This window comes from Agelaius tricolor, unplaced genomic scaffold, assembly GCF_023055355.1.
Source record: "Agelaius tricolor isolate 1412-34295 unplaced genomic scaffold, bAgeTri1.0.p SCAF_1, whole genome shotgun sequence".
NCBI classification, from domain to species: domain Eukaryota; kingdom Metazoa; phylum Chordata; class Aves; order Passeriformes; family Icteridae; genus Agelaius; species Agelaius tricolor.
Genome location: NW_027269261.1, coordinates 51,208,877 through 51,232,064, shown reverse-complemented (window position 1 = coordinate 51,232,064; position 23,188 = coordinate 51,208,877). Strand labels below are relative to the sequence as shown.

Genomic DNA, 23,188 nt, shown 5'->3' with positions numbered 1-23,188 from the left:
ATGCTAATAAAGCAGAGCTGATGGCACCCATGGACTGCAGTGGTACCTGAAGGGGCAGAGAAAAGGGAAAACTTCTCCCCACCAGTCAGGGGGGAAGTGAGGGGCTCCAAGGCAGGCGCCCTCCCCCTTGGGGTGTCCTGTTGGTGCAGCAGGTGCTGTGTGACACTGCTGAGTGTGACTCTGTGACTGTCACTCTGTGACTCTGTGGGAGCTGCTCAAATTCCCCTGGGCTGGGTTTGCTTTATGACGCTGTTTGCATCGATTGTGCCGCGCTCGGTGCGCTGCCTGTCCTGGCTGGCTGCTGTGCCTTGTGCTTGTGTGTTAGGGGGCAATGCCTGCTGGACAAGCAAAAACACATTGCCCTTGTAGGTGCCGATGTTACCAGCTAAAAACTGTGAGGGAAAGGCTGAAGAGCTCCCTCAATGGAGTTATAGAGTGGCAAATAAAATGTCAGGAGGCAGAGAGGGAAAGGGATGAGTTAAATACAACAGGCAGATGTTTCCAGTGTAAAAGCACTTCAGAATTGACCAGTGCAAGGCCATAAGGATAAGAACAGCTGTAACAGTGGAGTAAAGGCACTGCCACAGTTTTCTCAGGCTGGGGACATTAGAGCTTACATGGATGCAAGTGGAAAGTATGCCATGGGATTTGCAATGAAAGGGTCTTGGTATTAGAAAAGACAAGGCACCATGCAATACCCTCCATAGCAAACCACAGATACAAAGGCAAAGGCTTTAAGTGTGGCCTCTTAAAAGAAGAGGCTTAGCCTGGCAGCAGGGAGTGGCATGGCAAACCCATCCTGAAAGAAACATGTTGTCTGAGGGATTTGTGAGTGTTTAGAGGAGAATTAGAAATGCTGTTAGTAGTAGGCCTTGACAACTGAGTACAACATGAACAAGTGTATCCTGATTTTTCAAAAGTTTCCAGCATTTTAATAATGGCAAATGAAGCATTACAGATTCCTTATTAATGATGGGCAATATCAGTGCACATTAGAAATACCTGGACAGTTGAGCTGCTGAGAACCAGTACTCAGCTTGGGTAGCTTTTTTACTAACAGGTCGGGTTTTCAGTTAGGAAATGCAATCTGCAGCCCAAGAATAACATGCTGATGTTAAGGTGAGAGGGATTGTATGAGAAGGGTCAAAACAGCAGCAAAATGTAAAGAGGATTCTGCTTGGGGGCTTGGTGTGGTTGAATGGACGATCTGAACAGTTCTTTCATATGTTCAGTCCTTAATTCAGGAGGCTATATTGTCATTTGAGAGAGTAGTGAGAAAATACCCACTGGAGTGACCCACTTCTGGATAGGGAATGGGAAGAGGGTGTCTGTCCCTTGGTGCATTCCAGGTCAGCCTGCATGGGCTGCACTGATGCTGCTGTGCAAAATGTTGCTCCTGTGTGGATCTTCAGGGTCAGCCAGAGTTGTACAGAGGGGAAAGCCTAAAGCCAGACTGATTAAATGTGGGTTTTCTCTTTGGGGAAAAAGTAGATTTTGCTTGGAGCAGTGGTGGACAAAGGGAATCAGTTGTGAAAAGAACATCTGAGGCAGCTATTTCATTCTGCTACAAGATGGGGATCCTCTCACCCCTTTTCCAGGAATATCCTCCTCACTCTCTGTGCCAAGTGAGTTGTGTGCTAACAGCAGGAGGAGCCAGGTGGCTGCTGAGGGGCAATGGGGCCTGTAGGGGCGAGCATTTACAATGTGCCCAGGTTGTAGGGGCAGCTCTAGGCCTGACTGGTTAGAGGCATTTACATTCTGATGTCGCTCTTCAGGGTTTAGGGCGTTTTTTAAACTTTATTTGACTCCAACCATTACTTTTTGCTATGTGCAGGGTGTAGCCTCCTTGAGAGGGATGCTTATCCAGCCATACTGGCTTGGTTTGATGGCTCAGGCTCTAAAAGAGACAGTCAAAGTGGTGTAGTTTGGCACTTGTGCCCTGCCCCGGGTTCCTCTTTGTCATCCTGTTTTTCTTCTGCAGTCACTGCAGATCTGTGATGTTGTCTAGAACAACACAGCATAGTCTATATAGCCCACAACCCCCTACAACAGACCCTCAAGAGTGGTCATCCTTCTTGCCCTACTCTCAGCACAGTTCTACCTAAAAAACTGAAAACATGTGAGAAAAAAAACACATGTAGCAAACTACATTAAAATATTTTCCTTTTTTTTTAACCTTCATGCCCGGCTTTGCCAACTAATAATCTTTATTCTCTTGGGTTTGGGGCTGGTCACAAGAGCCTGCATTGAGATATTCAATTATTTAGTGTCCTTTTAAAAGAAAAGGTAATGCACACAAGAGAGATGTAAGATCTGCTCTGGTGACCATCCCCGCAGCTGGGATTTTAAAAGAACATTTTTGTCAGGGCCCTTGTGCTTGTGGTGCCAGCATTGCAATTGTACCCAGAAACCAATTCCTCTGTTTTCTCAAGGGACAATGAATTGTTTTTGCAAGTAAGCAAACCAACCAAGAGCCTTGTCACCTTCCTCTCCTCACATGAGTTACTGCAATACCTTTTCAAAACCATTTTTCACTTTCTCATTATGTTTGACATTATTGTTTCTCAAGCTTGAAGATTTGTCTTTTTTGACCTCCTAGACAAAATTACTTATAAGGATAGATTTCAGTATAGCATCTTACCCAGTTTTATTTTGATCTCCTCCTCTCTCTGTAATCTCTGGAACAAAGAACCTGATTTGAAGTACAAAGCGGTCTGCTGGGAGTAACATTAAAAAAACATAGTAAATAATTTATAAATGCTACCCAGAAAAGTATTCCACATTATTTTAAGTAATTTTGTTTGACTGTGGTAGGGAATGAACACAATAAGAGATCAGAAGTGGTCACACTAACCACAGAGAAGAAAAATATTTCAGGTTGGGCATAATTTCTCAGAGCTGGCAAAGCTGAAGTATTGGCTCTCCTTTATGGATACATACTTCCCAGCAATTATAGTGTAGACAAAGGCACAAATCTGTTGTTAAAACAAAAAATCATCCAGATTTATTACTATGAATTTCTATCAGGAGTCAGAAAATTGCACATGCAGCCTGGCTAGTATGTTTGGTTCTGGTGTTTTGTTGTTGGTTTTTTTTTTTTTCCTTCCAGTATAAGAGTAGGACCTAGCTGACCTGTGCTTACATCTAAATTGTTCTGATTTATTTTGGATTCTGTTGAGTTTTGAAATCTGTATACTGACTGCACTCTTCTAGGACTCTGTGTCATGCATTTGGATAAAGACTTCAATTTGTGTTTGTTTGCAGTGATATTAGATGTTAAGAGGTTTATCCTGATGCTAGCTTCTTTGCCAGAAGCTCCAAAATCAGAGATCACGCTGCATTTCACATAGCTCTGTGGACAGAATCCCAGCCTCCTTCTTTTCAACTTCTGCCATAGGTTTACTCAGTGAACCAAAAGGTTTCTTCATCTGGAAAACGTGATCAGGAGGTATCTGTCCTGGAGATAGCATGCTTCCAGCAGGCTTACTGAAAATATTGTCCCATTTTTACCTGAGTGCTTGGGGGTATGGATGTGACACTGGTCTCCTATGCAACCCTACTGTGCCCCACCTGTTACATCCAAAGCGTGTCTCCCTTTTGTCTTGTACCTGAAGTACCTGCTGGTACCTCTAGCGTGCCCTTCTGTATTCCTCCTATAAACAATCTCTGCTGCTGTTTTTCTGTTTTGGGGTTTTTTTTTCTTCTCTTGCCAGATTATCTCATGGATCTACTACTCTGGGATAAGCAAGAGGCCAGAGCATATGTTTAGATACTTTGGACCATTTTGAGGTCAAGGACAAATTTTTTACTTGCTTGGTTGGTCATCCCACCTGTAAAATGGTAGTAGTGACACTGGGCACTCCTTTGGCACCCTGTCAAAAAATAAAAATTAGTTATTAAGAAACAATTAGTCTGGCTTGGTATCAGGGGAGCTTTTAATATTTAGTTTAACACAGATTAACTGTGTAGCCAGTGATAAACTTACATTGTGAAAACATGAATGAGTTCAGTGAATCCACTAAAGCGAAGAGGATGTCTGAGATTCAATGGTGTGCCTGTTTAATTCCTTTTAAAATTTCTTTATTGTTTTTTGAAGTATTTGTTGACAGCTGTTTTTTTTGGCAAGTGTTCTTAACAGTCTGCTCCTCAACAGAAGAACAAGACCAAGGGTCTCCTAGGTAAGTCTAGTGGCAGCAGAAGCCACTCTAGCCTGACCCCAGCATAAGTGGAAAGGCAACTGGGAATTTGTACATGTAAGGAGTGAGAGGAATAGTGGAGCATTACTTTCTGTATTTACTCTGCTGCTGTTTCACATTACTGAATGCTCTTTAGGAGGAAATGAAAATCTTTCTAATGGGATCAAAATGAGATGCGTGGAGCAGCAGAAGGTAGTTCCCTGGAATGAAATTAGATCTGACGGCTGGGATTTAACACACTCTCTTTTGCCAGAAGTGTGTAAGATTATTAAAGCATCACAACCTCATTTGGTTGCTTTGTAATCTGTTCTTAACCTTCATGCTGATGAGGCTGTTATGTAACAACCAGTGAAGGCCAGACCTTATGTTGCTTCAGTGTATGGGAGCCCATGGCCAGAGACCCCTGTGGGGCCAGGTGGAAAGCTGGCTGCATTTTCCCCTCTTGAGATTATGTGGAAAGCTTGCTTTTGGGCTGTGGGTAGCATCCTTGACCACAGAGAGGTGTATCCTAAGGTTTGCTGTGTGATGCTATGTCTTGTCACTGAAACACTCCTGCTTTCAGGAAGCCCATGGCAGTTCTGTTGAAAGGGACACTGCCAAACCCTTTCTCCTTCAGTACCTAAATTTTGGCTGCATACAGAAGCAGGGGTGACTGCTGTAAAGAAGGTGTTTATTATTTTCATTAAATTAAAGGTTTTTCTTCAACAGGAGCAATCTTTGGTTTGACTAATCAAAAGAGGGATGTAGGTGACAGGGACAACCCTTGCTGAGCTCTCATTTTAGCAGAATGAAACATTGCAGCATCCTAAGCTGTCTGTGGTCAGGGAATGCCCAGTTTAAAAACCCAACAAAAGTCTGGCTGTGAATGAGAGCTCTGAGCAATCCATCTCTAATGAAATCAGAGCCAACAGTATTCTCCTCATTTAAGAGAGAATACCGAGGAAAATACTGAAGAGGGAGAAATGTTTCACCTGCCTAGATGCATCAAAATTCTGCACAGCATCTACTTGCACCTTTAACTATCTCAGTAGCTTTATCCTTCTCCACCCCACAAACTCAGACTTTTGCTAGAAGTGCTGTAGGAGTCATTTGTCAGTGTTTAGATCTCAGTTTCCATCAAAAACACAAAGCAGTTCAGAGTAACTAAATTCCCAAGGTCATCCATGAAAACTGCAGTTCCTGCTAGTACACAACAAGTATTTCAGGTCCTTTCTCTGCTCTGTTCCTTTGCTTCATCAGGAATTGTACAATAACTTCCATTAGAAAAAACCAAAGCATAATTTATTTTGCATTTGCATCTTTATTCTACAACACAAGCAACATAAATAGTTTATACTTTTTGTTTTAAAATATTTCCATTTCAGAATTCAGTCAGAATAAAATATACACAAAATACAATTTGCAAGCCAGCTGACAGTGACTGCCCAACCACTGGACACCCAAGGACCATACAAAGCTAGCGGCACAACAGGACACGGTGGACATGGGGAAGTGTTCTTCTGAGAAGAGCAGAAAGGTAGAGGGAGGAAACATGGATGAGACCAAAGAATTGCAGATAGGTATGAACTCAGCAGAAGGTAAACCCAATGTAAGCACTTGTTTGACAAGGTAATTTATAGTCTCTCTAAAGAAGTACTATTGGCTCCTCCTGAATATACAGCTAGAGAGATTAAGTCCTGGGAATCGTGTTTTGTGGTAAAATGCTTCCTCTGGCAGCCATCATCATGGAAATAGAATTTGATTTTTTTTTTTTTTTTTAATTTTCAAACAGAAAATACTTAGATCTTTGGTGAAACGGAGTGTCCACTCCCTTTGGCTTGCTTTCAGTTCTGGTTGAAGGGCCATAGAAGTATGTTTGCAGTCTCACAAAAATGACAAAAGTGGGGGGAGGGGAAAGAGGCAGAGAAGAGGAGGTGGGGGGAACTGAAAGAAGGTCCTTGCTGTTGTCATTGCACACCTTCAATCCCCTGCTCCCATCTGCTCTAGCAAACAGCGTATGCTACAGGGCTCTGTCACCACCGTGTTCTGCCCTTCCTGCTGTTCTCCCTTTGGTATCAAGTCCTGTCTTCCTCTGCAGAGTGGGGGGCGCAGGGGTCACATCCTGATTGTGGAGGAGATATTTGTCCCTTGCTTGAACCTGTGTACCTGTGCCTGTCTGCCAGCTCAGCTCTCTCACTGCAGCGTGCTGCTTGTGGAACTGTGGCGCTTCACCACAGCCCAGATGGACCAAATGCATGGACAGGAAACAGGGCCCTGATCTCCATGGGAGTCAGACAAAATTTATCAAAGTACATAAACTACCTTTTGAAAAGTGGGATGTTGGGGTAAAAGGATTGAATAGATCCTGTTGCCATGTTTCTTAACCAAAAATGCTTTCCATAAACTCAGCTCCCTTATTCAATGTGGCAGTGTAGACTATGCAAACCTCAACTTGTGATTTTGCCAAAAATTGGAATTTGAGGGATCTGGTTCCACAGGCAAGCTCATTATTGCATTAATCCAGGATCATACAGAATAGCTCCACTAATATCCACAGAATTAGGGCATTTCTTCTTCCCTCTGCTTTTAGTTTTCAGCTTGGAGACCTCTGAGCACTAAGTGAAAAGACTGATGCACACTTAGGCCATGTGTGTTTTCATTTTTTCTTTTTAAAAAGGCAGCACTGCTGGCTTTTAAAATGTTTGGCCAAAACTGTTTGTTTAGTATCATATTAGTGTCACATTAAAGTATGTGTTCTGAGGGGAATTAGTGGAAATGACTTCTTCCTTGCAGTTGTACAACTTCTGGAGTCCCAGGCATGTTGCTGGTGAGGGCTGCTGAGACCCTTTGCTGATATCCCAAAGAAGCTCCGCTCAAATTAGGGAGGCTCAGTGAAGAGGGATCACTAGCTGCCACATGCTTTTATCTACATTGCATAAAATCCAACATTTGTGCTTCTGTGCATGGTAAATTGGTCCTTTACACTAAAAGAAGAGAAACTTCTTTTGGTAAATTGATGGTATCATCTTACTTCTTTAACAACTGTGGACTGATCAGCAACTGAAACAAACCTGTTTAATGTCATATACCTGCACAAAGGTCTTCCCATAAATTACTGTGACTGGAGTAATGAATAAATAGCCTGCTTAGACACCTTAGACATAACTTAGTATAAAGGTGGGGGGGGTGGGGGAGAAGGAAGCACTTCACTTCTTTTGTAAATTAAAAACAATTTAGCACTGAGAAATGGCATTTATTTCTAGAATGGATTGCTGAAGGTGACAATAGCCAAACCACATGCACAATTTCTCAACAGGCTTCTATACAGATGAGCTAGGTGAAAAATAAATCACTTTGGCTTGCTGGATCTGTGCAAAAGTGAGGGTTCTAGTTTTGCAGTACGGGGTTGTGTAGGACTGTGTGCTGGTTCCTGTAGATTTTTCAAGCAGGAGGTGTATGGAGGACAGCAGCAGAGAGGGTGACACAAAAAACTTTACAGGACTTCCCCTTTCCTGAGAACTTGTGAATGTATGTAGGGACTGAAGAATTCAAGGACTGAGTCCTAAGTATTTAAGATCCCTAGCTACTTAACCTCCATAGATTTTGACAGCTTTGGCACTTTGAGTGTGGGCCCAAACCGTGAAGAAAGGTACAAAGTGGAGGCAGAACATGGAGCTGGACTCTACTTTCTAACTTGTTTGCCACTGGGTTTCATGCCAGTGCTGTGCTGGGCTCTGCAGTGTTGATACCAACACTGAGATGCTGCTATATAAAGTACAGGTGAAGACTGCACATGGTACTTAGAGGTGGGGGTTTTATCTTTGGTGAGTGAGGATTTGTCAGTGAATTTTACATAAAGGTTTAAATTTTAAACAAAACTTGAAGCTCAAACTGAAAGGGAAAGCACCTTACAAGTCACAGGTGTAAACTGTGCTTGGCTTTGACATGAGCAAGCCACAGTGCAGATGACATAAATTTTTCATCTGTGATGAGGCAAAAGCTGTGTTGCCTGTGCTGGGAGTTGTACAAGGAAAGTATTGCCCAGGTCTGTCTAAATCTTTTTCTAATAATTATTTCTATATAGTAAATTAAGTCAGTTGTTCTCAAATGAGTGTTTATCCCTAGGAAAGTATTACAACTCTATTTTAACATAGTGGTGGTAATTCAATGGCTGCTGAATGCTCAGGAAAGGTACCAGAATAACCATGTTAACCATTGCTGGTGTGACACAAATACATAACACAGCAGATAAGCATGTTACTAATGTGGATAGCTCTCTGAAAATATGCTGGATACCCAGAATATGGCAGTGATTGGAGCCACAGGTATCTGTACATATACATGTCAATCATCTCATATGACTGCATATGTTCACAGTGCAGAATGAAGTGCAAACATATGCAATGACCTGAGACCGTGTAAGTTGGGGTCAAACCCTGCCCCTGTTCTGTAGGAAAAGGATTGCTCTCCTGATGAGTGCTCTGCTTTTCTCAGCTTTAAATATTTGCACAGTGATGAGCTATTTCATGTGCTTAAAGGTAGTTGATGCTGGGCAGCAGCAACTTTCTTTGTTAGCAATTGCCTACGAGATTTTAAAATGAGATGTCCTTGCCTCTGCTGGCTGCAGTGGCCCTGAGGAGGGCAATGTGAATTAGGCAAAGGCAGCAAAGGTGCAGCTCTGGTACCTGAGAAGGATACATCTTCTTTTTTAAAGCATTTCAGTTGAGCAAAATTTACTGGGTAATCATTTTTAAAAACAACTGGCCAGTTAAAAAAAAAAAAAAAACAAAACAACCCAAACTCAACTCCTATAGAAATTTATGTGACCAAAAAAAGTAAGGGCAAGAAAAGAGAAGAATGTGGTCATTAACCAAGGCAAAGAGAAAGAGCAAGCTCAGGCTGTAGTGCAGAGAGAGTGGTTTGCTCAATGTTCAAGTGTTTGGTTCAACAGTAAAGCTGCCAATACTCTGCCATGCATGAGGTTATAGAGCTAACAGTAAGGATTTGAATGGGATACACACATGGATACCAGGACTATTACTGCTACTGACTGAGTGGCTTCCCCACTCACAAGCAGAAAGCAGAAAAGCCACTGTAGCATGGACATGATTGGGGTGTGCAGTGTAGGGAATTCCCCTTCTGAAGCTTAGGACAGGCTGATGCAAGCCCCCCTTTCCTGGGACTGTTCTGGCAGACTTCTCCTTTGGGCTAAAAGCTTGCTTTATGAGGTCTGAAGGCATCATGCTGGCAGTCATGAGCCATGAAACAGGCCACAAGGGACCTATGAAATGGTGACATCACATTTATTATTCTACTTCTTTGGGGATTACTGATGTCTACAGCTAAACTAGCAGAAAAATTGCTGAGAATCTGATGAACCAACTAATATTTTTTATTTGTTTATGTCTTGAAGGTGCATCAGAAAGCTTTAACTTCTACATCTCATGGTTGTGGTTACTGAAGTGGCCATGGGCTGCTCCCCTCACCTGGAGCTAGCATTTTATACACACAAGGAAAAGGAAGAGCAGCACATGCTGAACCTTGCTCTCTAAATTGCTCTGTAAATAATTGCTGCATCAAATATTCCTTCTCCCCTCCTTCTAAATTACACTTCTGGAATTATTCAAAGTTACTTATGACCTTTTAGAGAGGAGTCTTAATGAGCAGAGGCACTGAGGGTGACAATGGGCACTTAGTGCATAATTTGAAGGACAAAGCTCGAAACAGGCCAACAGCAACACAGCAAATTTACTTGTCCTCATTTTCCAATGTGGTATTTGTAATGTAAATAGTTAAAAGGAAATTACATTTTAGGCCAAGATGGTGGCTAATCAGGTAACACTAGGTTATACTGTGTTCATGAGCTTGAGGGAAGTGGTGGTAATGGTACTGGCACCCCTAAAGTTTTTTTTACTGATTTACAGAAGGATTTTGTATTGCAACCACAATGCAACCATGGTGTTTCCTAGATTCTGGGACCTCTTCTGTAGTCCTGAATAATTTCACTGGTACTGCTATCAATTTTGTTTCCCCTACATAATTTAGGAATTTGCTTTAGTTTTAGATCAGTACAGCAAGGACCTGCATCCATTCAATGCATTTTTAATTAAAACCATCAGAGTTGGCTGCTTTGAATATGGTTTATTATTCTGATTTCTGTTGTTGCCTAATTAATGTACTGCTTTAAAAGCAGCTCTGTATAGATGCCAAATAAAAACTTTAACAAAGAATGTAACCAACTTTCACTCTACCTAAAGATGCATAAGAAAGACATGGCAACAGAAATCAAACTGTGCTAATGCTCTCCCAGATACCAAAGCATAATCTAACCTGTCCCTGAGGAAGTATTAAAACTGTGGGGGAAAATTGACAATTGAAAATGTTGTTAAATTAGTAATTAATAAAGTCAGTTTAGGTGGTAGAAAAGAGGTGTTTTTACAGAATTTTAATGTCTTTTAAACAATTTAGCAAAAGGAACTTTTTAAAGCAAGAGAAACAGCATGGCTGGCACTACAGAAAGTAATGGGACAAATACTCCCTGCACAAGACTAGCAGGTGACAAATGGGAAGAAGGCAGCGGAGGGAAAGGCAGGAGGATAGTGTCAGACTCTTTGTAAACAAAGCAGCTTGGGAGATGGCTGTTCAGTGGAGCTTCTTGGCTCCCTCTTTTTTTCCAGGTTTAAGATGCTAAAAGCAGTTCGTTTTGCAAAATCCAGGCCTTACACAAAGAGATGACATTGTAAGGATGCGTTGGAGCAGGGACTGAAGCTGTATATTTAGTTGGCATGCACATTTTAAAAGCCTTGGGAGAACAGCATTAAGGGGTTACCCAAAATTAAAATTAACTCATTTTCAACAAGTTATCAACAAATGATACAGCATAGGAGTATGAGATGAAATGTCCCAAGGGCTGTGACATAACTTGTGCAGCAAGGTAACCCTTGCTCTGTATAGTGTGAAAAGCATCACATATGCATTTGACAACACAATAGTCAATCCTCCCCCTTCTCCTCCCTCTTACTAATAACAGCAAATTGTAATAGTCCCAATAGGAGTGCTGCATGGAGGGGGGATGTACCTCCATGAGGATATGTCCTTTTCTATTTACAGCAGCAGACAAGAAATGAGAGAAAAACAGGAAATATACCTCCCTTTCATACCATTTTCCATCTTACTTCAGCTCCAAGTAGAATGACCTTTAACCAAGGTGATAAGGGTGTTCCTGGCTACAGCAGCTCGACATAAGCAAACATAAATTTCCAGCAGAATAACAGCTGCAGTGGTGTTTAAACTGGAGCACTTTACTCTGCTTAGCTGAATGCTGGATACTGGCACATGCTGGTATTTGCTGTGGTGTGTCTTCCCCACAGCTTCACAGGAAAGAGCAAAACAAACTTTCCTTTTGCCCTTAGAGGGAATTAGACATGTGGCAAAATGCTCAGCTGTAGGCATAGGTGAAGAGGCAGCCAGTGTGGTGCTGCAAAGAGGGCAGTTTGACAGTGCCATTTCTCTTTGAGCAATACTCCATAAGAGCAATGAAAGGATCAATAGTCTGTGCTTGGTTCACCCATTTTAGACCTGGGATTCTTTAGCTACTCCAAATGTGACTACAAAGGCTCCTCTTGGAGCAAAATAAATTTCCACTTTCTCTAGTGAGCAACACATTTAGTTACTTCAATAATCTTTATCCTTTCTCATGCCAATTTTTGAAGGGAAGATGTTACCCTAAAAAATGTCACCTTCTTACTTGTCCTATAGCCCTCACCTTTTCACTGACTTGGATTTGTTTATTTATTTTCTAAGTTAAATAGCTCTACTGACCTGGTTTGACACCCCCATGACAGTTGCACTCACAGCTGACTTCAAGTGAGGAAGTTCTGCTGCAGTTTCTGGTGGCTCCCACTGCTGCAAATTTGAATTAAAATGAAGGCAATGAAATGCACCTCTTCTGGTAGGAGCCTGATTTACAGACAGGTTCTGGGTTCTGGGGCCATGCCAGATCCTCTAAACAGACTCATGCTTTGCTTCCTTTGCTAGTGTGAGTGAGGGACACACAATCTCAGGTGGACAGACAATATAAATTGACAAGCTCGTTGTTTCTTAATTTCTCACCAACAAATAGGCAATTAATGAACCCCAAGTACTTCTTTGCTGTATACCTTGCATGTCTTCTGCCCTTTGCAATGAGCACAGCTTGGTTTAAATGATGATATCGTAAACTCGGCCCACTCTTCCCAGCCATTCCCGTACTGCCTGGCGGACACGGATGTCTGTCACGTGGCAAGTCAGCTGGCTGATACAGGGAAACACTGCTGGCTGCAGGGCTGTGAAAGTTTGGTCTGGCAGAGCCTGAATCTGGTTGAGAACTGTCAGCACCATGTTGGTCCATGCCTACGAAGAAATTTGATTTAAAAAAACCTCTTTAGAAGACCTTTCTAAATAGGTGAGCCCAGTGGTTGAGGCAGAAAATAAGGTATCTGGTGGCTGCAGCCTCATGGAGCAGACTGAGTAAGGCCAGCATATTCATTTAATGTTCCAAAATCACTTGACTTTGTATTGCAGGTATCATGCTCACCCTTTCCTTTTTTTTGTCCCACAGTGAACAAAACCTGTCAAGTTTGATGCTTTAACTGATTTGTTCACTTGGACATGCAAAAAACAAGCTTTTAGCAAAAGAACCCATTATTTTTCTCTGGAATTAACAAAAAATCCCATTCTTAAGTACAAAAGCAATGTGTCAAGCAGCATAGCATTTTCAAAAGCCTTCAGAGGGCTACAGACCATAGCAGTAAGCAATGAGTTTGCTGTAGGTTGTGAGTTCTCAGGATTAAGGGCAACTTTGGCCCCAGCCACAGAAGCACTCTTGACAGCTGAGTTAGTATATATGCCTGATGACACTTCCCTGAAAACTGACTTTCTTTTAATAGGGCAGAATCAGGTTTTTATTAATTCCAGCTCCTAAAGATTCAGTCCTCATCATAAGGACTTCATTATATAATACAATATTGAACAAAAATATTATAATAATGTAAATGTTTTTATATATTGCTATTATTATTAGCCTTCTACAAGAATGTCCTACCTGTATCTGGGCCTCTGCATCCCTAATAGATATATTCAGGGAGCTGACTGTGGACCCTGAACGGGGTCTCTTCTCTTGTCTCAGGATCTCTGGACCAGCACTGAATGAATGCCTCATTTGACCTTGATCTAGAAGATGTTGAGGCCGCTGGAGTACAGGTGAGTCTGGCCCTCTTGAACCCAGGAGTTCCCCTTTCTTTTCCACTTTGACCTCTTTGGTGAAGGATGTCATGGCCTGTTGCTGCTTTCTCTTCTTGTATTCTGTCATAAACTTGGAGATGGTTTTGTCAGTGGCTATGGTGTAGATCTTGTTACCAGCACTCTCCCACCATTCTTTTTTCTTGATTTGCTCTTTTTTTTCTGGTTTAGGACTCAGGGGTGGGGGTAGCAGCAATATTTCTCCACTCCCTCCTCGAGGCGTCAAGCTGTCTCCCAGCTGGTCCCTGATTTGACTTCGGTCATCTTCTGATGGTGTGTCCTTTCCAGACAGCCCTCCAGTTGATGGGGTGGAGGTTTCTGAGTGAAAAGATGGTAAAATGAAGAAAGAGTCACCTTTGAACACTGGAGGCTCCTCTACATTGTTCTCCAGGTCCAGATGCATTTGGATGTAGTTGTTGCACAGTTCCATGCAGAGCTTGTGAAGCCTCTTGATCAGCCAGCCCCAGTCTGCATTGCTGACCGGCTGGACGCTCAGAGATGGGATTCGAGCCCTCCACTGCCTCTTCTCCTTCCCTCGTGGGGGACTGACCTGGGCAGTTTCTTCAAAAATGTCTTCATCTTCTGAAGAACACTGCTGTGAGGAGTCTGTGCTTCTCTCATCATCTTCAAAGAGGATCTTTTTCACTTGCTCTGCAGTGATGTTCTCCTGGTTTGTCAGGATTGCACAAACCAAGGCATGGAAGTAGATGTTGAAGCTCATTGCTGACTGGCGATACAAGTTGGCAGCTCCACCAATGCCAGACACTTTTTTCAACAAACACTTCAGCCCAGGTCTGGTGTCAAACTCTCTGGCTGTTCTGTAGGAGTCCAGGAGTAAGTCAAAGATGACAGCCAGGTTTTGCATGGAGATGTACCTGAGAAAACCAGCCAACTTGTTTTCTGGTACTTGTATTGCCATTTTCTCCTCCAAGTTAGAAGGGCCTTTCACAAATTCTTCCAGTAAGATGTCATATAAATTCTGGAGCAGTACTTGGTGGGACAGCAAGCTCACTACTATTGTCCTGAAAGGAATACTTGGTAAACCAAGCATGGAAGGAAAAAAAAAAATCACAGAATATTAAAATGGTGCATTGTGCTTGTACTAAGAATAAAAGCACACTAAGATATTTTGGCCAGCTATATCTGAGGAATTAATTAACACACAAATTATTCTTCTACCAACATGTCAGATAATCTTTATTTTGCCATGAAAAATTGGGGCCAAAACTAGATTACTACTCAGTTTCCATTTCCACTAATGCCCAGGAGTACTTCTTACAAATAAACCATGAAGAGGTATCCAACCAATAAAGAAACATGTACAGAAACATCAGCAGTGCAATGCAGCATGCAAAGAAGCTGAAGTCTGGCTGAAGGCACATTTCACTGCTTGCTCTTAAGACTTCAACTTGAACACTGAGAACCTAGCATGGACATACCTATCCCTAACCCTGTTCCTCACTTACAATATTGGGTGATTCTTAGCTGTGCTCCTGTTAGAAAGATGCTGGGAGTTTTTTTAGCCCTCACTGATGTTTGATTTGCACAGGGGACACAACAATGGTAAATGCCTCTGACCAAAGTTTTCAGGTCTTTCACCAGTAAATAATACTGAGAGGCTTACAGGCAAGCAAGGCTTGGAAAAAAAGACAGGATTGTTGTTTGGTATCTCATGGATTTCAAATTATAAACCTATCTTAAGGTCTATTATTAAACCTATCTTAAAGTATTTTAAAAAGGTGTAAGATTACAGGACAATGTTCTAAATGAAGATGATGCACATAATAATACTTGGTTTGATGTGGTGGGTCAAGTTTTAATTAGCACAGCTATCAAGTAAGGAAGAGATTTTTCAGTTTGCTTGCAATACTGAAGTTTTAGGTCAATTCAAAGCAAATCTTCATGTAACATGAGAAGTTCAGTTGTAGACCTTTGACATTTTTTGTTGCAAAAATTATACTGCTTTCATTAAACAACTTTCAAAAGTGTTTTGGAACACCAAGACAAAAAGCCTTTTTTTTTTTGAGAAATCCTATTAAAACCCAATTTTCAGAATACAACATTTTTTTAAAAAGTTCAGGCAAAACTGTTATTCAGTTACATTCCCTGTGTCACTTTGCCTAGCATGACACAGCTGATACATCAGTAAGATTTAGTAGTCTTATTATTTGTCAGTGATAAAATGTTAATGATTAGCATATACAGTTGAGCTCTTTATGGGGAAGTAGTTTTCTGCTGTAAAAATCATTAGAGGCTCTGACTCAAAAAAGCTCTTAAGAGCATGTATAAAGTTAAATGAGAGCTTGCAGTGATTTCAAGCAACTAATCCTGTTCCAAAAGCAGGGTCAGGAATGAAGGAGATCTGCTTTCCTTGTAATAGCCAAAAAAGCAATTTACAAGGACAGTATAAAGTACTGCTCAAACCCAAAAGAAAAAGAAACTGGTAGAGAACTACACGTGAAAACACAATGGCAAAGCTGGTTAAGGATAGTATTTTCTTACTCTGTCCAAAGTCTCAAACTGAAATATATTATTATTTTTCAGGAAGAAGAAAAGCTCCCTTACCCCAGCTTCCTGTGAAACGATGCAGCATTAAGGAAACAAAACCAAAAGGGAGAAGTGAAACCCTGCTAAGGTTAAAGTAAAACTTTTGGAAAGGCCACATTTACTATCATGCATGATTGCCATATTACTGCACTGCTGTAGCAAATAATATGAAAATAGTGGCACAGTCAACTTGTGAGCTGTGTTTTGGTGATGAGCATTGCTGGGACAACACTTGGCTATGGGCATATACACCTTTAGCAGTTGGCTGGACAAAGCGCAGTGTGAGAGCATTCGGAGTTTGCATTAATTGCAAGCCTTATTTATTTGTTTAAAGACAAGCAAGACCCTTGCTGCCCTTACAAACACAGCCTGTTAGATTGCATGGCCTTAGGTGCTATGAGAGGTGAATATTCCAATCTTGCTTTGCATTCATGGTAACAAGAAGAATGACCTGCTAGCCTTTGGATAAAGTAGATATTTCCCCCTAAAAAGGAATGGTTTAACCTGTGACCTTTAAGCTTTCTTTGTCTCTGTGCAGGGGCCTGTTCTCTGATGGTGAGGCAACAGAGCACCTGCTCTCAGGGGAAAACTTCTGTACAGCAGTGTAAGAGACATCTTGCGTGGTCTTTCTTCCTGTCCCTCCAAAGAAGGACCATGACATTCTGGCTCCTTGTTGCAAGCAGTAGTTTAGATTTGAATGGTATAAAACCATGTTTGGTATCTTGTAAAAGACAATGCCATGCCATTATATGCCTTGCAATACAAACACAAACCCTGAATGCAGAATTCTGATTCTTGGCCCAAATGATGGTACAGCAGTTGTTTAAACAACCACGTGCAAGCAAAAGGAAATATTCTTTTACAGGATCAGACTGTAGTGCAAACAGAGGAATTTTTCAGGTGGTAACACAACAGAAAGACTTCCACAAAAATAATGTGTCAAGCAAAAACAACACTCCCTAGCTCAGTGTTGACAGCCTTGCAGTTTTGGATATGGTCTCTTCAGTTTATAATGCCCCAGTTCATCCATTACCTTTTTCTACCTTCTTAACCAAGTAATACTGAATTTAAAAGACCCTTAGTGAAGCACACATTGCATTTGCTAGCTGTCACTAAAACCACAACAGTGTCACAAAACCTAATTTGATCAGTGTATTCGTTTTTGTTGATGAGCCCCATGGGGAGGTATGATTTACCAGGCTCAGTTCACATCTCTTCCTGTTCAGCAATACTTTTATCTTGCTTTAAGTGACACAGTGTCTTCCTTGGAAGATATTTTACCTTCTCTGGTTATGCCCATTTGGTTTCTTATCTGGTGGCAGGTCAATGATGAGCACACATGACTGGGCATGTTCAAACCCTTCCTTGTTGCTCGGGGTTTTTGGGGAGCACTGAGTCTCCAGCATAAAGACCTAGAAAGCAACAAGTTACATAAAACAATCAGTTTAGCACTTGCAGTGGGTCTGGGGTGGGGGAGGGGCTGGGAATAGGATTTCCTGCAGTGTGAAATATCTGTCATTCTGAATTATTTTACCCTGATAAAGAGAATGCAAGGTATCCCCCCAGGCAGACCTTTCCTGGAGTATGCTACTTTGGTAAAACAGCACTGGGCTGCCTCCAGACGTCTAGCGGGGTGCAGGGCAAAGGACAGACATATTTTTCTTTGAATTTGTTTAAGGCACAACACCAAATGCCAAACCAAGCTTTCTGCTGTCTGTATGCTTCTATCTGAAAGCACCACGTACAGTGGAGAGAAGGATCTGTTTGCACAGTTAGCCTTCTGCACCTAGAAAGGTTGCTTGTTGGAAGGATTTTTTTCAGCCATGAAGATACAACAGACACCTAATATGCAATCCTTTGGGGGTGTGCTGTGATTTAACCACAGACAGCAACTAAATGCCAAGCAGCCATGAACTTACCACACCCCACACCCCATCTCTCTCAAGGATGGGGAGGGGAATCAGGGAAAAAAAAGATAAACCCCATGGGTTGATATAAGAGTGGTTTAACAATTTAAATAAAATACAGTAGAATCAACCACCACCACTACAAAAAGAGCAACGAAAAAAAAAAAAAGAGGGAAATAAAACTTGTACAGTACAGTACAGTTGCTCATCACCCAATGACTGATGCCCAGCCTGTGTCTGAGCAGCCCCTGCCAGACAACTCTCCTCATTTACATACTGAGCATGACACTCTTTGGTATGGGATATCCCTCTGGCCAGTCTCCAGTCTCCACAGCTGTCCTGGCCATGCTCCCCCTCAGGCTTCTCATGTCCCTCCTTCCTGGCAGAGGATGGAAAACTGAATGGTCCTTGACCTAGTGCAAGCACTATTCAGCAACAACTAGAACACCAGTGTGTTATCAACATTATTCTCATACTAAATTCAAACCACAGCACTGTACCAACTACTAGGAAGAATATTAACTCCATCCCAACCAAACTCAGTTCAGTGGGAAACAGGGCAACAACTCTCAATTGCTGTGGCTTTGTTTTGTAGCTTCATAGTTGTAGCAAATCCTCACTGCAGAGGACTCAGGGAGTGCCACTGATAGTGTCTACAAGAAAAGTATTAATGTTACATTGCCTGCTTTCTTGAGTTCTGCATCTTTAAAACTTAATTTAAAACACATTTTCTATTCAAACAATGTCTGCCACTACCACATTATTTGTGATCACCAGTCCTGGTCTGTGTGTCTCAGATTCTCAAGCAGCATCAGAGTATGATTTATCAAGTCAGAAATTGACACCAACATCTGCTGGCTGTTTTAATCTATCTGCTTTCCCAGGCTGAAACTGTCATATGGTATTTACAGTTTTATGGTACCCTGCAGGTTATTAGGTTCAGTCTGCTGTATTTCAAAGAACTTGTTTCATATAACCACTTTCACAGAATGAATAACCTTCATTGTAGTCAAAAGAACCCTAAGAAGGTTCCAAGTTTGCTCTGCTGATTCTGATTAGGCGTTAGTGAATAATTTGTTAAATGTCAGCATTATCCTCTAGTTCTCAGTAACCCTTTTTCTTCTTTGCCTATAAATACCTAGGTATTTATAGAGAAAAATTCTTGGATAAGTTAATCAAATCTTGTTTTCCTATTTTCATATCACCATCTCTGTTCTAGTGCAATTTTTGTCCTTTGAATTTATCATTCCTTAACAGAGTATTCATAAATCTATGTGACATTCTTGATGAGGATTCACAGTGACACTACTATTTCCCTTTCTCTATCAAAAACACCTCCACTAATGTATCCTGGCAATTTTTATAATTACATTACACAGTAGGATCATTGTCAGTCTTCTCTAGATACCCATGCATTTTTTTCCCCATCCTAGGCATTTCAAATTCCTGTCTACAGGGTGACAGTTCTGATGTTTTCTGTGTTTTTTTTCCCTAGTTTTTGTTAATTTTTCTGAATCCTACTATTAGACAATTGATGTTAGCCTGGTGATGAGAAAGTCTTTGCCTGTACGGTTGGTGAGGAAGATGGTGTAAAAAACACACCTTCATAAAGAAAATTCCAAGTTTAAAAGGTTTTCTGTCTTCCCCTGAAACATCTGTCAGTACCTGCTGTGCCATGGCTCTGATCCTCCAGTACTCAGCCTCGGCACTTGGTGAGAGGGAGGGGGCTGCCACCTTCACTTCACAGGCATCTCCACTGAAGCTTTCAGTACCACTGTGGAAATAGCCCAACAGGTTCTACAGGGAGACACAACATCAGAATTTCACTGTGCAGTAAACAAATGACTGTAGCCATTTCCAGCCTGTTTGTGTGAAATACAAGATTCAGTGACCTTTGCCATCCCACCAGCTGGTCACCTGCCATCTAGAATTAATAGATCCAATGTAAAGGCAGCTTTTTATGGATGCTGGTCTGCAAAGACTTCACAGGATTTTTTGTTTACAAAACAGACAGTGAATTGAAAATTAGTCTATATGGAGCATGCAGCTACAGCAAAGCAACATTGTCTTCTACCTAGTTTTGTAAATCCAGAGGAAGAAATTGATCAAAAGGGAAATTTTCACCTATTAAACTCTTCTGATTTCATACTGGCAAGGCAATTTAAAATAAGTCTGAACTGAAAGCTACTAGTGTGGTCTGTATGCATTTAGAAAAACTGATTTCAACCTCCACTATTGATCCAACATGTTTAATTGGGAGTTGACAAATTATCAACTTGTCAAAAGTTAGTGCATCCACTGTATGATTACATTTTGACTGACAGCAAAATGGCAGTTTTACCTTTACTGGCTCCAGAGTGGCAGAGAATGCATCCTGCAAGGCACAACATGCAAGCCTCCACATCTCTTCAGTAAAAACAGGCCCTGCTGTCACCAACACATACCTGCAAGGACACAGGAAAATGCTACCACGTTCAAGAAGGAACTAGACAATTCTTACTCCTAAAAGGAGAAGGTTGAAAATCCCCTTTGGAAGTGTCCAAAACTAAGCTGGATGGGGCTTTGAGCAACTTGGTCTAGTGGAAAGTTCTCTGCCCATGGCAGGAGAGTTGAAACTAAGTGATCTTTAAGGTCCCTTCCAACCCAAACCATTCTATGAATCTATGAAAACAGAACAAAAGGCTTACTCAGTAGCTAGCTAATGTTATCCAATCTCCTCAGTTGTTATCCTGACCTATTTTTGTAATTACACTATAGTTTTGACTTTTTTTCCTCCTTTGTTTTTCCTCTTTAAGTAGACATCTTGCCACAAGAACCACATACTATGTAACTGTATAAATGCACGGCTTATTTTGATTATGACTGTAATAACTTGAAGACTGATAAAGGTGCTAATTGCGTCTAAAGACCTGTGAATGCCAGGAGCAGACCCTTTTTCTTAAGGATCAATTATTGACTAACTATATATAAGTAATATGCAAATGCTTTTTTTGAGAATCATGCATGTAGTATTGCCTAAAATCACAGGTTCTGAAGCACGCTGAAAACAGCCAGAAAAGGTTAATGACTGTAAAATCTTTTATTCCCCTAAAAAGACTTAAGAGGTATTGTAGACTTCTTTTGAGATGTTAACCGACTTATCAGCCCACAAGTTCTTCAAAGACATAGACATCTTTTTTGAATGTGCTAAGAGTGAACAGGTTGGGTTACCTGATACAGGAGCAGCCAACTCTGGAAATAATTTCTGTTGGTTCTGCTACACAGGCTACCAGTAACTTGAAAACATCTTTCAACATAGTATTGATCATATTTTCATAACCAATATCTATAAGGAAAAAAACACAGACTGGTTTTAACATCATTGCCTTTTCATTATAATTAGAGATAAACAGTCTTGCTACACTTACTGCTATTCAGAGAATTTGCAAAACCAAATGCTTTTTATGCAGCTATTGAAAAATGCATTGCATCAAGCTGAAAGAAGAACATCCTTTTTAGGTTAACAATACAAAATGACTGGACTGAAGTGGTACAGGAGAAATTATCTTAGATCCTGTTTCTGATATTCTAGTTCCTTATGATCAAAGTCTTTGTATCTTCTTTTGGAAATATACTAAAGATTATGATCTTTTAATTTTGAAGATAGCCCTGCTCTGAGAAGGAGCCTGGTCTAAATAACTTCCATAAGTATCTTACAATTTTTTCCTCAAAATTCTAAACCCTAAAGAAAAAAAAATCCCAGTCAGAAATTTTTAACTCTCCTCCTATTCTATGCCTGAGCAACCAAAAAAGCAATGAAACCACCTCCTCAAGTAGCTATTCAGCAACATGTCACTGATGACAGTAAAAATAATACTACAATGACATACCTGAGTGTATGAAATTCTGAATGTGCTCCACTACAAGTTCACTGGAAAGGCCAATGGCATGCTTGAAATTAGAAGATGCCACATCCCAGTAAGAGTGGTCACCATGGCTGCGATGGAGCCAAAGAGACATCGTGGGAAGAAGAAGATGTACAACTGCATAAATGCCAAATCCTGGTCCTTAAAATAAACACAATAATGGTTGTATGTACTTGCTTACAAAGCCTACATACTCAGTAAATTTGCTAACTTCTTCCAAGCTGAAGCCTGAGGCAATGCTGAAGGAAAGAGGTTCTGAAACTTTTTTGTGGGGTGAGAGTGGCAAAATTTGGATGTAGTTATGAGGTACATTTAGCCAACTGTTCACCTGCAGTCTTTCCCAGCAGATGTGCAGGATTATGTAATTTTGTCTTCCATTTGCTAGACACGAAGCAAACATTTTCTGTGGCTAGCACATTGATAGAGTACCACACCTCTTTATTGTGCAATGAATTTAGGCATATGTTCAATATACTCTTACAAGATGCCTTTTGTCAACAGAATGATGGACTAAGTGGAACAACTTATCAGCTCTGAGGAAATCCCTTTCTAGCAGAGAAAGTCTCTGTGCAGCTTTAACACAAATAATATACTTTACAGAAATGGCTTAGGAGTCTAAAAGGTTTGGTTAGGACTCCACTAGCTCACATTTTATCAGGCCCTTTCATTACCAGGTGTCTTGGCAACGTCCCTTAGCAATTCAAAGAGCAGATCCAAAGTAGGAGGCTGGTGCTGACGGGGACAGTTGGATATGGCAGTTGTTAATTCTTCCAGTAGAATAATCCAGACGTTGATAAGGCCTACAAGTAGAGAAAGAAAGATTAAAAACCATGAATAAGATACTGCTTGACACAGGTGAAATTTGCCCTCAGAAATTATGGAAATTAATAAATTAAGTAACTTAAAGATCATGGTTCTTGCATGTTTACTGTTGCCAGGTAATGGTTGTGGTCAATAGCCATTTTTGAAATGATGGTTTCCTTTTCCCTCCCTTTTTGTCAAGTTTGTGTTTTGTCCCATCCTTCCACATCAATACACACCTTATTCTGGTCATACTTTACTATTCCTATTAGCTCAGTGTCTTTAACCTTGTGTAAAACATCCCAAAAAAATACATAAATAAAACCTCATCTCATTACCATTGCAAATGCTGCTCAGAATAGATTGTACTTTCTTAGGTTATGCTTGAAAGTAAGATTCCTGAGGAGACTAGCCATAATTTAACTGGCTCTATTTGGTACTCAGGACTGAAGAGTAAAAATGCCTCATGAAGTATGATTAGGCTGCTTCACATGTCATCTTTAGATGTTGAAGAGGTCACAGAGCTGGACAACTGCTAAAAGAGCAGATAGGATACAGGTGAGCTCTCATCTAC

General features: G+C 41.1%; 1 protein-coding gene across 3 annotated transcripts in view; it reads right to left on the bottom strand.

Moving 5' to 3' along the window:
- Positions 1 to 2,644: 2,644 nt before the first annotated feature.
- Positions 2,645 to 23,188, bottom strand: part of ARFGEF3 (ARFGEF family member 3) — a 99,189-nt gene continuing 78,645 nt past the window's right edge. For 2 of the 3 annotated variants that reach the window (XM_071433818.1, XM_071433833.1), the window contains 8 exons: positions 22,485 to 22,613; positions 21,778 to 21,954; positions 21,119 to 21,233; positions 20,250 to 20,352; positions 19,574 to 19,705; positions 17,283 to 17,413; positions 13,258 to 14,488; positions 5,477 to 12,566 (listed from right to left, as the gene is read on the bottom strand). In XM_071433818.1, coding sequence (XP_071289919.1) covers positions 12,375 to 12,566; positions 13,258 to 14,488; positions 17,283 to 17,413; positions 19,574 to 19,705; positions 20,250 to 20,352; positions 21,119 to 21,233; positions 21,778 to 21,954; positions 22,485 to 22,613 — 2,210 coding nt within the window. In that variant the 3' untranslated portion in view covers positions 5,477 to 12,374. Of the gene's footprint in view, positions 2,715 to 5,476; positions 12,567 to 13,257; positions 14,489 to 17,282; positions 17,414 to 19,573; positions 19,706 to 20,249; positions 20,353 to 21,118; positions 21,234 to 21,777; positions 21,955 to 22,484; positions 22,614 to 23,188 lie in introns of those variants that run through there. The other variant, XM_071433826.1, reaches the window with a different exon arrangement.